Below are 14,909 nucleotides of genomic sequence, written 5' to 3' on the forward strand. Positions count from 1 at the left end.
GTAGCCCAGGCTTTGCCTGCATGCCTAAAATCAGTGGCAGCGACAGCTTTAGCAATCAGACAAAGCGATGCCATAGTGTTAGGACATCCATTGACAGTTCAAGTACCACACGCAGTAGAGGTTCTTGTAAATAGAACGCAAACACAACACTTGACTATAGCGCGACTTACAGGGTACGAACTTACATTGTTTCAGCCACATATAGAAATCAGACGCTGTAACACATTGAATCCTGCCACACTTTTGCCAGTAACCGGAACAGACCCACTAGCTCATGACTGTATTGAAGTTATTACAATAACGACGAAACCCAGACAAGACTTAACCGATGTCCCATTGTCAGATCCAGACCTGACGTTGTATGTAGACGGTTCATGTATGAGAACAAGTACAGGAGAGTTAGTGGCTGCTTACGCAGTCACAACAGATACTGAAGTCATTGAAACTAATCGTATAAATACTTTGTCAGCTCAAGCCGCAGAGCTCATCGCTCTGACACAAGCCTGTATTCAAGCCACGAATAAAAAAGTCAACATATACACTGATTCACGTTATGCATTCGGAGTTGTACATGACTTCGGCGTGCTGTGGCGAGAGAGAGGTTATTTAACTTCCCACGGTGCCCACATTCAGCACGGACCCCTCATTCATGCCTTATTAGATGCAATACATCTACCCACTGCAATATCAATTATGAAATGTAAGGCTCATACGAAGGTTACTGATATCATTTCCCAAGGCAATGATCTAGCCGACAGAACAGCTAAACAGACTGCTCAAACTCAAACCCCCGACATGACAAAGACAATAGTCCCGATACCGACACATTGTATGACAGTTAAAGATCCTACTCTTGACGTAATTGACATACAGACACATGCTACACCAGACGAAATAAAGAAATGGACTGAATTAGGAGGGATCCAAACGGACCAAGGATGGATGATGAAGGAAAAGTCTGTATGGTTCCTTCCTGATTCAATGGTCCAAGTTATAATTAACACTACACATAGTCCAGCACATCTCGGAGAAAAAGCTATGCTAGACAGCATTCAACACATTTGGTTCAATAAACATTTGCGAGCAGCAGCCAAACAAAAGGTCCGTACCTGTATGATCTGTTGCCAGTTTAACCCAGGAAAAAGCGTTCCCGTAGAACAGGGTGGATTTCATCCTCCTAATCACCCTTTTGAAGTACTCCAGATGGATTATATCCAGATGGAACGATGTCGAGGATTCAAATATGTTCTCGTAGTTGTCTGCGCTCTGTCCCGTTGGACGGAGGCATACCCGGTTTCAGATTACACTGCCCCGACTACTGCCAAACAATTGGTTCGAGAATTCTTCCCACGATACGGTTTACCACGTGTTGTTCACTCAGATAACGGCCAGCCGTTCTCATCCGAATTAATGAAACATGTCTCACTTCTGTTAGGTTATCAGTGGAAATTCCACTGTGTCCGACACCCCGAGGCAGCAGGTCTCGTAGAAAGACATAACCAGATACTGAAAATCAGATTGTCCAAAATATGCAGAGAGAAAGGTGTCGACTGGGTAGTAGCGTTACCCGTTGCACTCTTTTACATGAGAATGGTAGCACACTCTCGAACAGGGCTATCCCCGTATGAGGTGATCTTCGGCAGACCACCAAATATGTGGGGGACGCCCATACCACGCAAAATAACTGATATTGACTGTAATATGCTGACAGATTACCTGGCTTCCTTGATGTCTGCACTACAATCTTGTCGTTCACAGGTAGCTGCAGCCTTTCCCGACAACACTGAGATGAAACCCCATGACGTAGTTCCGGGGGACCACGTACTTGTGAGGAATTTCGATCGAAAGACTCAGCTGGAGCCCAGGTGGAAGTCACCCAAGTTGGTCCTGCTGACCACAAGAACAGCCGTGAAGATTGAAGGCAGGAAAGGCTGGATTCATTCAAGTCATATCAAGAAATTTCATGGACTTCCTGCAGATGTAAACAGCCCACCTCGTGTGTCTTCACCCATTGACTCAAAACTTCCTTTTGTTGAACAGAGCAACTCTGAACACTATAAACTAAAGCTTAGGCCCAACCAGTCGAGCAATTTGATTGTTTAAGTCCTCTCCAAGGTGAAGCGGTTGAATTGTCTCTGACATGTATCCCTTGGACCTGAGTAGAGAAAGCACCCGGAAAATGTTGAAACGACAGGCGTATTGTAAATCACTGCGTAGCCACTGCATAGTGACATTATTAATCTTGTTTTTCTTGAGTCTTTTAATAATTACTGCAAGTATACTGTTGCACATATATTACCCTATTGCCAGAAATGTTTACAATGTTACTGCTGAACATTCTTTTAGTGACTTACCTCCGCATGAATTGTCTTATAGACTTGCGCTGCGCAATAACACTTTCATTAGTATGTTACATCATTCCCATCAGACTAGTAATGCCACTAATTGTTGGGTGTGTGGCCGGCTCCCTCCCTATCAGAATTATGAAGGAGTCCTGCCTTTCTTTCCACATCCGTTTACACATAATGGCTCCTGTGGAGCATGGTTCAGTTTAATCAATTCCATAGACTCAGACACAGCAGTTTATCAAGACCATTGGGTATGGGGAAATCTGAACCTAGTTTTATTCAAAGTCTGTTACCCTGACAAGGAGGGTCGCCCCAAAGGAACAGGAACTGATCTAGAAAATGAAGTATATGGATTAGGTAACTTTACACCTAATCTCATGATTCTAAATGTCGAATCCGAAGTTGAACTAGTTTTACCCACCATGTCAGTATTCCCAGCGAAAGGTGAATTGTGTGTAAGAAAAGCTGGTTCCATACATATGGGCCATAGTAAATGCACTACTACAGTAGAGTTCAGTGATCAAGGCAAATCTTCATTTAGAGCTTATCGCCACTCCTACTTTATATGTGGTCAGACTGCATATATGCGTCTACCTCTAGATTGGGATGGTACCTGCTACATTGCATTCCTTTTGCCACCTGTTTTCCTAGCTCCTCCTGATTATTACAGAAATATTCATTTAGTACACAATAGAGAGCGGAGAGATCTCCCAATTGTCGATTATACTGAGACGGCATGGGACAAGTATGTAGATTTCAATAAAGGCATCTTTCCCTATATAGGTACTGTTACTAATAGTAAGCTGATACGTAGATTAACTAGAACCCTTGAAGCAGTAGTGAATGAGACTATTTCCGCCTTAGGCAATTTAACAGAAGAGCAGTCTGCTATGCGGATTGTTGTGCTTCAAAATCGTCTTGTCCTTGACGTCATCCTAGCTGATAGGGGCGGAGCTTGTAGGGTCATCGGATCAAGCTGCTGCGTATTCATACCAGAAAATTCGCCATCGGTATATAAAGCCATAACTCGCCTTCATAAGATTGTAAGCCAGATACACCAGAACCCAGGCACTTGGACGTGGTCCGGTTGGTTTTGGAGTGTGATATCAGCCTGGGGATGGAGAGTTTTATCCTTCCTAGGTATTGGCCTTCTCATACTATTCAGTTGCTGTCTGTGTCTACAATGTGGACCAGCGATTTGTGGTCTATGTGCCACATCGTGTATTCCACCACCAAGATTTTATTCGTCACGGAAGAAGAAAGAAGAACAAATGATGTTATATGAACAGATCAATGGATTGATGAAGATTGATATCTCTTAACGGGCAAGTAGGGGACAAGGAGGGAATGTGGAAATATGGATTTTTCTGGTCAGTTATGTCCCCTATCTTGGACCCCAACGGTTCTATGTGCATGTCACAAGTACATGTATGTTCCCTCCAGTTCCAGTTATGAAGACGCAAAATCATGTGCGTCCACCGTCAACATGTCCTCTGTCAGATCCGCCATGAATAGGCCGGATATTCCATTCCTAAGTACGAAAGGCCACCGGCTTTGTATGGTTCACTTATGCCATTTTACAGTCCAGGCAAGTAGGCCCTGATTCTGTCATCAAACTCCTCTTGCCTTCTGTCTCTGAAAACTCGAGTCTGAGCCTGCATCTGTGACCATGAACTTTGTCTCATTCTCTGCGCGGCTCACGAAGCCTGACATCAGCCTATTCTCTGCCAAGAACTGTATTTCACCTTCGAATTATCTGCTTCACTCCTTAGCCGATGCATTCCTGCCTAGCAAATTAAGTAAACATTCTTCCAGCTACTGAGCAAAGGCTCGGCTTCTCTGTCCTCATGCAAGTAATTCATAGCCCCGTTACCATGGAATATTCCTACCCCCTCGCATTCAGTGTAGACACTTAGACGCTTGTACACGCACGCACAGTCAGTATAGAATAGATTCTGTCCGAGAGTCCTTCTTTTGTGGATAACATAGTTCTTTAAACATAGGATGTTAGATATGATTTGGGATTAGGTTGACTTGACCCCCCAGACTTTTCGTCTCCACATGTAGAGCTAAATGTCAAGTCCCCTTCACCCCCTAGTTGCACGTCAATCACACGTCATGCTGCTGCGCGCGCATCTATGCCAAGTATTATCTTATAGATCCACCTATATGTGACATCATAACCAATTATGTTCCTTTTTACTCCTTATTACACCCATTTTCGGTTACGCATATGAATAGTCATTTTCCTTATCAATTGTTACGCCTACTGCATTCGCTTCATTGTAATGTATGTACTATAAAAGTCATTTCTTGTCAATAAAGTATGTACTTCACTTCCTGAACCTCCGTGGTGATGGAACTTGGAGCAACCGATTATAATCGTCCATTGGAATAAAGCCCATTCCGAACCTCTAATACCACGGATTCTGCCTCTCATTTTACTGAGCTATTTTATTATGTTTCTGTATCAAATTAAGTCCCGGTAAAGGAAATTATTTACCACAATGTCATCAAAGCCTTCTGTGAGGAAGTGACACGTACATTAGAAGAGGTTCAGATACATTACACTCACCCCATAGATGTCGCTAGTAAACATCTCAGCGGCATTCCTCTGCCTTGCATTAGCGAAGCGAGAGGGCACAAAACTAGAGGCAATCGGAATCCGTGAGCCTTAACGACTGAAAAGTTAGTGTGGACACTGTACAATTCGCAAACTTTATGTAGCAGGATCGTACCCCTCAAAGCACTGTAGGATGGGGAGGGTGGCACACTATTGAAGCTTCCGCTGATATATGTATATACCTTTTACTGGACACCGGCAGTATGCATGTGGTTAATCTCTGTACCTCACAGCAGCAGGGGAGGGAAGGAAGGCAGCGAAAAGGGTTGGTAAAGGGAAACAGGTAAGGTGTCTTTCAGATTGTGTACATGGGGAGAGGCTATGGTGTGTATGACTCCCCAACACTCATCTGCCCCTGTATAGAAGTTCAAAGCAGGGGTAGATGCTTTTTGGAACCATACATAACATAAAATTAGGAATGGACTAAAAGGGAGTTAGGGCGGTGTCTTTCACCTTGGGGTTCTGAGTGCCATCTTAGACAACTCGTGCTTTGCTGCGGTTGTCTATTTGCTGTCACTCACAGCCCCATGGCGAAAAGCATCCTTATACTTTACTGTTACTCAGCTATACTTCTATATGTTATCTACTCACCAAAATTACCAATACAAATGTTTTATTGCAAAAATACTGAATTTTGATTCTTTTCTGATGCTTTAGAAGGATCATAACCTCATTTCCACAAATAAATATTGTCAGTCTTTAAATATGCAAAACCTTCTCTTGAACATTTCCAGAGAACTCTTTTGTACCAGCAAATTCAATTTAGCTCCTAACTTTAAAGCTATGTAGGAAAATAATTGTAACATTGAATGTGTGTCGTAATGTGATGCATAAAAGATGTTATCATTTGAAAACTGTGTTATAAAAGACATCTCTATCGCTAATGTCAATTGGAAATTTTCGTTGTCTATTTTTTCACTTTGTGCCCTGGGATATGCACTGTACCTCAAATAACAATATGTGTTTTTTTTTAATTTTTATCTCAAAGTTCTCGAGGCCGACCGCGAAAATCCCATCGGCGCCGGCGCAGGCGCACTCGCTCCGAACGATCTCACTCCCGATCCTCCAGCTGTGCGAGCAGGTAAGATTCTGCTCAGAATCTGTCATTCTTATATTTGTATAATTAAGCTGTTTTTTACTGTATCAGCATTGCAAGTCCACCTCACTTACTTAATGTTTCCTGTGTGGTCAAATATTGCTCTCGCTCAGTGGGGAGTTAAGCAAGACTCCTCAACCAGCTAATAGATAATCAACATTTAGCTGCCTTGAGGCGCAGATATAATTATAATATATTCATCATATGATTACTTTATAAACATATGATCATTCATGCGAAACATCAGTATGATGAGGTTTTTCTGAGCATGAATAGTTTTTCATGTTTTTTTTATGAATGTGCATTGCTTAAGGCTCCCACGAAGTCATACCATCAATTCAACAGTAACAATATTTATGTCAGCTACATATGCAAAAACCAATACACCAATTGTGTATTTAGCTTATTGAGCACCAGAAATTTCTCTCACTTAATCTTCCTTAATGCCAGGGGGAGTGAGAAAAAGCAGATGTTAGAAATGGGATCTCTGGTTGGCTGAGGCTTGCGCCAAAGCCAAGCAGAGACCACCCCTCTAGTCCGGGCAAGGGAGTTACACGCCAAAGATAACCCCTGCTCACCCCCTTGGTAGCTTGGCATGAGCAGTCAGGCTTATCCCGGAGGCAATGTGTAAAGCGTTTGCGCATGCGCACACCAATAACACCCCAGGCACACCACAAAAGGAACTCCACACAAGGTTATATATAAAAATAGCCTTTGTATTGTCATAAATACATTAGAAACATAATCACATAATATACACTGTGCCAACTGGCACTAGGCAATATTCACAGGGGACTATTTACACATGACAGGGCCAATGGGGCCACTGTCAGAACCATCACAAATCACCAATTGTAAATGTAGCACAAATAGTCAATGTAGCGCACAACCAGTAACTACTGGTTAAGTTAGGAACTTAGCCTGAGATCCTGCAATGTAAAACAGAGAAGGCATAAATCACCTTGTGTATGAAACTACATTAGGCATCACAAGCATATGCACCTTACGAAATAAGTGGCATAAAACCAGTGCCCCAATCGGGGGCACAAAGCACTGAAACTGGCCCCAGGCCAACTGGTCTCTCACAGGGGCTCAAAAGGTCTTATGTCCCACAAAAGTCAGGGCTGGCTGCGCATGCAGCGAAGTAAGGGTGCGCACTGAACAACTTAAACGTAGCAGCTGCCCACTAATTACTGGGCAGTTGTGAAAATCAAAGAAAAGGCCGGGCACTTACTGTGCCCTCTGAACCCATGTCCAGAACGTTGCAGCTGCCCTCTGTCTGGCAGGGCAGCTGTGAGTATGCAAATAGACCCGGGCACACCTGTGCCCTCAGGGCCTCACTGGGGCTCTCCAATTAACGATGCCCCTCGTTGGAGTTGCCTGCGCTCTCGCAGGACAACTGTGAAAATGGCCACCTGGGTGGGAAGGCACGGGCCCCTCTGGGCCCTTTAACAATAATTAGGCCCTTCGTTGGAGCGGCCCGCTCAGAAACTTCAGCACCGGGCGGGTTCCCTTTATGCAGCCCCTCTCGGGGGCTCTTTAAATGAATGTCACAAGTTGGAGCACACAGGATCTAAAACAAACATGCCCCCAAATGTCAGAGCGCACTGCCTCTAAAAATAGGAGATGCCCCTCTTGTGGGAGCAGTAGTGAAATGCGGCCATGTCCCCTGCCTAGCCCTCACTCACTGGGACAGTCTGGGGACGCTTCTCTGGTCTCCAGGCTGGTGCTTGCCATGCGGGACTCTCCTCTGTGGGGTCGCTTCGCACGAACGCGTGGTAGGCTCCCGCCTGCTTCCTGCTTCTTTCCTGGTGCAGCGCGGGGCTCTCCTTCAAGATGCGGGGCTCTCTCCAAGCATGGGAGCCCCACCAACGAGCCTTCGTCCGGTCTCACCACACTTCACCCGGGCCCCCTCCGGGGACCCAGGACTTTGCAATGGGAGCCCGCAAGGCTCCCAGACTTCCTTCCTAGGCCCACCCACAACCAGGCAAGGCCGCCTGGCTTCTGTGTCGCGGCTGCGGTGCTTTGTTTCCCCGGGCTGCGGCGGTGATTTCTGTGCAGATCGGGGTCAATACGGGGTAGGCTCCCGTTTTTAGATAAAGACAATAGCGGGGTGGGCTTCCGCCACCGAGTACTGCAATGCGGGGTGGGCACCCGCTCCTTAAGATACCGATGCGGAATGGGCTCCCGCTCGGTTTTTGAAAAGCATGTATACACGGCAATAACGCGGGGTGGACACCCGCCTTTTCAGAGAGTAGCAAAAATCGGCACAAATACGTGTGGTGGGCACCCGCTTTCAGGAATTGGCAACTGCAGGGAAATCCCTCACGCTGCAACCTTGCGCTGCAGGCTACCAGCGCTCCTTGAAATAAAAGAAAAGCGCTCGCAAGAAGCACAGTGTTCCTCAGCAATAAGGAGGTAGCGCTTTTCAGCAAAAATCCAACTAGGCGCTCAGTCCAGAGAAAAGTCCTTTCAGGAGCAAGGGGGCAAAGGCTGGGCCCAGGCAGGCCAGCTCACAGGGCCCTCCAGCAGGGAGGCAGTCCCTAGTGGCGGTTCCTCCTGGAGCCCAGCAACAGCATCAGGCCCCCCTCAAGTCAGCTATAGCACACCAGAGCACCTTTTCATGGGGTCACAGCCCCTTCTTTTATACACCCTTTTCCTTTGTCTATATGCACAGGGCTGGGGGGAAACCAGATGCAACTGGTTTAGGGGGGATTTGGAGCACTCTGTTTACCCAGCTCCTCTTCCCCTTTCACAGTGCAGGGCAGAGACATCAGACGCACCACAGGAGGTGGAGCCAGCATTGTGGAGGGAAGGTACATCCCTATTCAGGTCCCAGGTGCAACTCCTCCCTCCCATCTAGATACAGATCTCTCTATTCCCCACTGGGCTTACTCACCCTGGCTCCTGGAATTCCCCACACCATCCAGCACCTGTCAATCACAAGCCAGACATACACTCCACATCAGGCAGGCAGACATACTGCACACAGGAATGCCAACTTCTAAAAGTTGCACTTCTCCACCTTTCACAATAAATCTGTGCACACCATTGCTCAGCATTTATTCTCATGAGTTCGCACATACTAAACTCATCCCTACACTCCTCTCACACCAGGAATTACCATGGACACACATATCCCCCATGCATTCCTATGGGAGGGCAGGCAAATCTCACCACACACACTCAGAGCGCACACGCACTTTAAACTGGGCCACAGTGCTAAAGTGCGCAGAGGCCAAAAACCACCAACACTACACAGGGAAAAGGCTAAGAGAAATGCAAAAAGTTTAGGGGTGAACCTGCCAAAAGGGCCAGGTCCAACAGCAGAAATTAAGGGAATGGGTTTGGGAGACCAAAAATAATCTGCGGGAACCTAAAGAAAAAAGTCAGTGATGGAGGCAAGGGTGAATGAGTGACATATCTTATTTAGAGAACAGTCTGAAGCACCCTGCCATCCATATATGCAATGGTCATTATTTCTGAAATAAGCGTGAGACGAGGGCTTGTATGCATAAGAACGGTGTTAAGCTGTATTATAAAAGCATTAATTTGAGGGGGTATGGGTTGTGGAGGAATGGCATAGATGTGGATTCCTACTGCTCCACAAATCCCCCTACTTACACAGATTGTAAAGTTCCAACAAGGAAGGCGGATGGATCCTGGTGAATTTGTAGAGCATTGAACTGCCGAAAAACCCAGGCGTGAAGTGTGCCAATAGAAGACGAGAGCCAAAGCGACAAAGCAGTGCTCTGTAGTATACAGCACGTCACACACATAGTGATGCAGGTCAGCTGCCAGAAATAGCTGCACCCCCTGCCATCTAGAGGTAGATCAAGCCTGGGCTAAGGGGCCACTAGATGTGTGCGGACCAACATCGGTGGGCAACACTGACCAGGCCCAACTCTTCAGCTATGCTCGGTCGGCCCCGGTGTACTCGGTATGGTGCTGAGGCATGACGGACCAAGCAGTAATGGCCAAATGAGAGAGGCCCAACCTAACTAGTGGCAAAGTCACGAACCCTGCACAGGACTAATTGGTGTGGGGGTTGAGCTGAGTGGTGACAGATACGCTACCCTGGTCAGGAGATGAAGGAAGCCTGCACTAGATGCCTACCAACTGCATGCAGATCGACACAGGCAATCAGCACAGGTTGCACTGTGGCCCAGATGCTCGTGGCTATAGAAAGTGAACCATGGAAGATTCTCTGTTGTCCTGGAGTGTAACGGATTGCTCAGACAGATCAACAGTTATGCCCTGTGTCTGGACACTGGACCGGCTGGTATGAGGGCTGAGGTGTTCAGATGACACTGAGCTGGGCCCCGTGAGTTGTGGTTATCAGAAGCAAGAAGGGACACTTCCTGAGATCCACATGATTGGTAGGGGCATGGTAAGGGACTAGTAGGGGGTTCTTTACTGGTGAAGGGCAGTCAAAAACCCTATAGCTCTTAATGCAGAGACTGAAGCTGCGAAGGCACTGGGGTAGTAGTGCCAGTTCGCTGCATCTGCCATGTGAACTCGAGCAGCAGCCTCCTAATACACACCATTGAGACAGAATTACACAAGGCCAGACTCATTGGCACAGAGGTGTGTAGGGGTGGCATTGCTCTTTATACTACACATGCACCACACTCTACCAAACAGGGGCCCCTGCCCTGGCTCCTCAGACAAAGATCAATCATCCTCCCATCCCTCAAAATGGAACCAGACTAAGAGCGAGCCATCTGTGAAGAAACTGCTCCTACATAAACAGGAGGACACTGCCTCACATTTCAGCAGACTATGCCCCTTTGCAGAGGTGTAACAATAGCCCCCGCAGCCCCCGCAGTGCAGGGGGGGCCTGAGCTCCAGTGGGCCCCCTCCGGCACTGTAAACAGGTGGGCCCAAGACCTCCTGACTGAGTTTGGAGCATATGGGGGCCCCATCCATGCACTTTGCAGGTGGCCACCTCAAATTTCTTTATGCCACTGCCCCTCTGTATTATGGTGAATGCATTTCACAAATAGTTCTTACTTGAATATTAGTAGTAGTATTTCACCAAAGTTGGTGCAAGTAGTGCTGTTCATCTCTAGACATATGAGTTTCTGGATTTTATCCTTCATCTGTAGAGAACAAAATCTAATTTTATCAGGGGTTGCTGAGAATGGTGCCAGAGTCCTCTCAGATGTCAGTACCTCTCGCAAGCGCACAGGTGCATTTCCAAAAGCTTGTCAGCTCACTGGCTCAAGGGAGCTTTTTAAACTGAAGGGGGATGGGCGCACACAGCCTCACATCCCTGCAGAGTTCGCCCCTTTGCATTATGGTGAATGCAGTTCACAAATAGTGCGTACATGAATATTAGTAGTAGTATTTCACTAACGCTGGTGCAGGGAGTGCTGTTTATCTCTAAGCACCTGTGTTACTGGATTTTATCCTTTATCAGCAGAGATCAAAAACAAATGTTATCAGGGGTTGTTGAGAATGCTGCCACAGTCCCCTCAGGTCTCAGTACCTCTGACAGGTGCACAAATGCATCTTCATACTCTGAACACTCGGTGGATGACATGAAGATCTGACTAGACCGCAGGCACTGAGCACAGAGGACTTACAAGAGCTGTGCCCCCTAACATCCTCAGATGGGTACACTTTTTTGAGAAAAAAGAAGAGTTATGATTTCAATGAGAGGAAAGCAGAGCTTACGTTTAGAAAGCATGAATAAGATCTGGATATCCCAAGACCTGGGACCAACCATCTTAAAATGCCGTAGGGATATCTGACTCATCAAACAGTGGGACCACCTGATTGGTCTTATCTTGGTTTGACAGGGAGAGAAAAGGATGATGATATTTTAATGAGATCTCTCTCTGAATCAAAGACTTTGTTGGGCATCAGGAGCAAAGAGGATGGGGAACCCGAAGTGGGGGAGCAAATGGCCTCTGATCCTAAGAAGCCCTGACTGGTTCAGGGTGATATTGCACAATAGGAAAAGAAAGCCCTTATGGGGAAGGGGCTGAGGCAGGAAGAGCAAATCTTCTTTGCTATCTGAGAGTTGCTTGTTAGAATGGAGACTATGCACTGAAGATGGAGGAGTCAGATCAAATAACATGGAAAGGCAGCCAGAGATGCAACAGTGAGGTCATGCATGACTGTAAGCGACAATTGCCAGGAAATAGGGGCGGCTATTGAGGTTAGAGAAGGTGATGACCCAGGAAAAAACAATCAAGACTTGTGGCCTATGGCTTTACAAGGGTTGCATGTTATTTCTGTTTATTGTTTTTTTGGGGCTTATTTGGGGGCTACATTCAGATGGGTCACACAAAGGGAGAACAATTGATTACATGTAACCATCATGGATGGCCCAGAAAAGGTGTCTCACACATGAAGGTTTGATCCGCCTTATGGCGGGGCACATCTGGAGTCACCTCGGTGTACCACACCTGCACAACTTGAAAAGAAAGGCAAAAATGGGTACATCACCATGATGTGAACAGTAAGTGGCCTGAAAGGAGTTACAGGCAGCACTGGACTCAAGGACTGCAGTAGAAGAGAGAAGGCCAGAATGCCCAATGAAAGGGGCCCCAATCAGATTATTTGAGTCTGAGTGTGTGTGCTCCTTAGAAGGGATCCTCTGAGCGTCATGCTTGAAAGTTGAATCGATGTCTTAGTGGCTGGCTATACGTGGGATTGGTTGGGGATGGTTCAATTGTGGTACTTTTTATCACACACAACTAACACAACATTTTATGAATAAACAATGAACTATGTCATTCTAGCTTATATATGGGCTTACACTCTTTGCCTAAATTGACTGGGGAAATCATGTCCTCCATGTATTGAATACTTCTACAGGCTTTTTTTGACTCTGTTAGTGAGTTATTTGAAGTCCACCATTCAGAATGTGTTTAGATGAAAAATAAAATTATACCTTAACCCACACCTGCTTGCACTGGTTCAATAAACCTCAACTGCCCTGTTCTTATCTAGTTCCACACTACTTCCTGTGATAATCACAGAACATAATTAGAACTACTTGCATTCGTTCTTGTGATTGCTGTAAATAAAAGAGTGATTTATATCCCTAAACAAGTGTGCATATAAAATTATTCAGTCTTGTGTAGGGTGAAGATGCCAACTATCCACAATGGTTGTGCTCTACTATTATGGCCCAGATGCAGTCTAGTCTTAAAAGTCACAATATTTTCTCCCACCATTTTTCTGTAATCAACATAACATTTAGTCTATTTCTTTATTTTTAACAATTAATCACCATTTATAGGGTGTGGCACTGTCACCCCTTGGGGTATCTAGGTGCTGGGTTGCGAGGTCTCCGTCGCATCAGCTCCCCCTGCAACAGGTCTTGAGGAAACGGCGGGAGTAGGGACAAAACAAGCAGAAAAAGGCAAAACAGAGTTCAGAAAAACGAGTGAGCAGAAAAGGCAAAACAGAGGGCAGAAAAGCTAACAGAAAGGTAAAACAGAGGGCAGAAAAACGAGTAGAAAAGGCAAAAAGGAGCAAAATAGGGCACAACAGAGGACAGAAAAATTAGCAGAAAAGGCAAAATGGACGGCAGAAAAACAAGCAGAAAAGGCAAAACAGAGGGTAGAAAAACAACCAGAAAAGGCAAAACAGCAAGAAACGATCAGAGAAGGCACAAACAGAGGGCAGCAGGTAGATAGGCAGGAGTGGGTAGCAGACTGTGGGCAAGCTGGACAGGAGAACTGTTGCAGAGGGAGTTGGCACGAGGACTCAACACAAGCAAGATAAATTCTATCTTGATCATTTCTGACCATATATGTGTTTGCTGTTCCACAATTGTTCAGAGATGATTTTTTGAAGAAAGTGTGTATTTTACATTGTCACATTGTGCTACTGCTCCTTATTTCTCCTTATTTCAAACACAGCTCAGATAGCTCGCTGATTCGTCCAGCACTACACACACTCTAGATAAGCACACGTTTGAAAGAAATTGTTGCTAGCGAGCTGGCCTACCCTCCTACATAAATGTGTGTCTGTATCAGCTAGATGTGGTACAGACGAAAATCCCAGTCCTATTATGCAAATATTGTTTTACCTTCATAGAAATATATTTTTCATTATTGCAATTCCCATCCTGCATCAGAGAATTTAGCTTATGTATCCTCCAGAAGCTACCTAGTAGTATCATCCAGGTGTCCATCCCAACAACACCACAAACGGCACTGATCTAATAGACCTAGATTTAAGCATGATGTAAAAGTTGATAGAGTCTCAATAGTTTCTGCCAAAAATGTTTTGCATGTTCTGAATATTCTTTACATATCTTTGCCATGTGGTAAATATTTGAATTTCTCCTTCCAAAGGCTCGCAGCCAAGACTCAGAAGAGAAGTCACAAATCGAAGCGGCGGCGCCCCCGCCACAGCTTAAAGGCGACTGAAGAGCAATGCAACGCGGTAAAAGATCAGTTAGTCTGCTCACCCATGCAGACACCTGAAATCTGCAGTCCCTCTGTTAAGGACATAGTAAGTACTGAGTGATGGTTCAACTTGTGTTTTCAAGTATGTTTCAAAACATTTGAGACAGATGATAAGATGGCATCAAGGGGATGACTGTCCCAACTTGTCCTGGTATTTGGAAAATTCCAGCCAATTCTTCACCAGATATTGTGGCCAAAGTAAAGGGCACTCACATAGTATTTGACCAAAGGGGGAACACACTTGTTAATGAAGGAGCTTAACTGTACAAGTACTAGTTAATGTCCTTTCATGCCCAAAGGCTTTGCTACATTCTGTCCTCCTAAAAATAACGAAGTTAGTTACACTTCTCAGGCCCTTGGGAAAGGCTAGAAAGCTGATTGACAAACATATGAGGGCTCAGCAGGATCAG

The 14,909-nt window shown here is 45.6% G+C and overlaps 1 protein-coding gene across 1 annotated transcript in view; it reads left to right on the forward strand.

The window, feature by feature from the left end:
• The window catches only part of SRRM4 (serine/arginine repetitive matrix 4), a 255,091-nt gene that overhangs the window by 188,375 nt on the left and 51,807 nt on the right, over positions 1 to 14,909 (forward strand). The window contains exons 7-8 of the mRNA XM_085633486.1: positions 5,960 to 6,052; positions 14,386 to 14,545. Of these exons, the coding sequence (XP_085489612.1) occupies positions 5,960 to 6,052; positions 14,386 to 14,545 (253 nt within the window). The remainder of the gene's footprint in view (positions 1 to 5,959; positions 6,053 to 14,385; positions 14,546 to 14,909) is intronic.

This window comes from Triturus cristatus, chromosome 11, assembly GCF_964204655.1.
Source record: "Triturus cristatus chromosome 11, aTriCri1.1, whole genome shotgun sequence".
Lineage (NCBI taxonomy): Eukaryota > Metazoa > Chordata > Amphibia > Caudata > Salamandridae > Triturus > Triturus cristatus.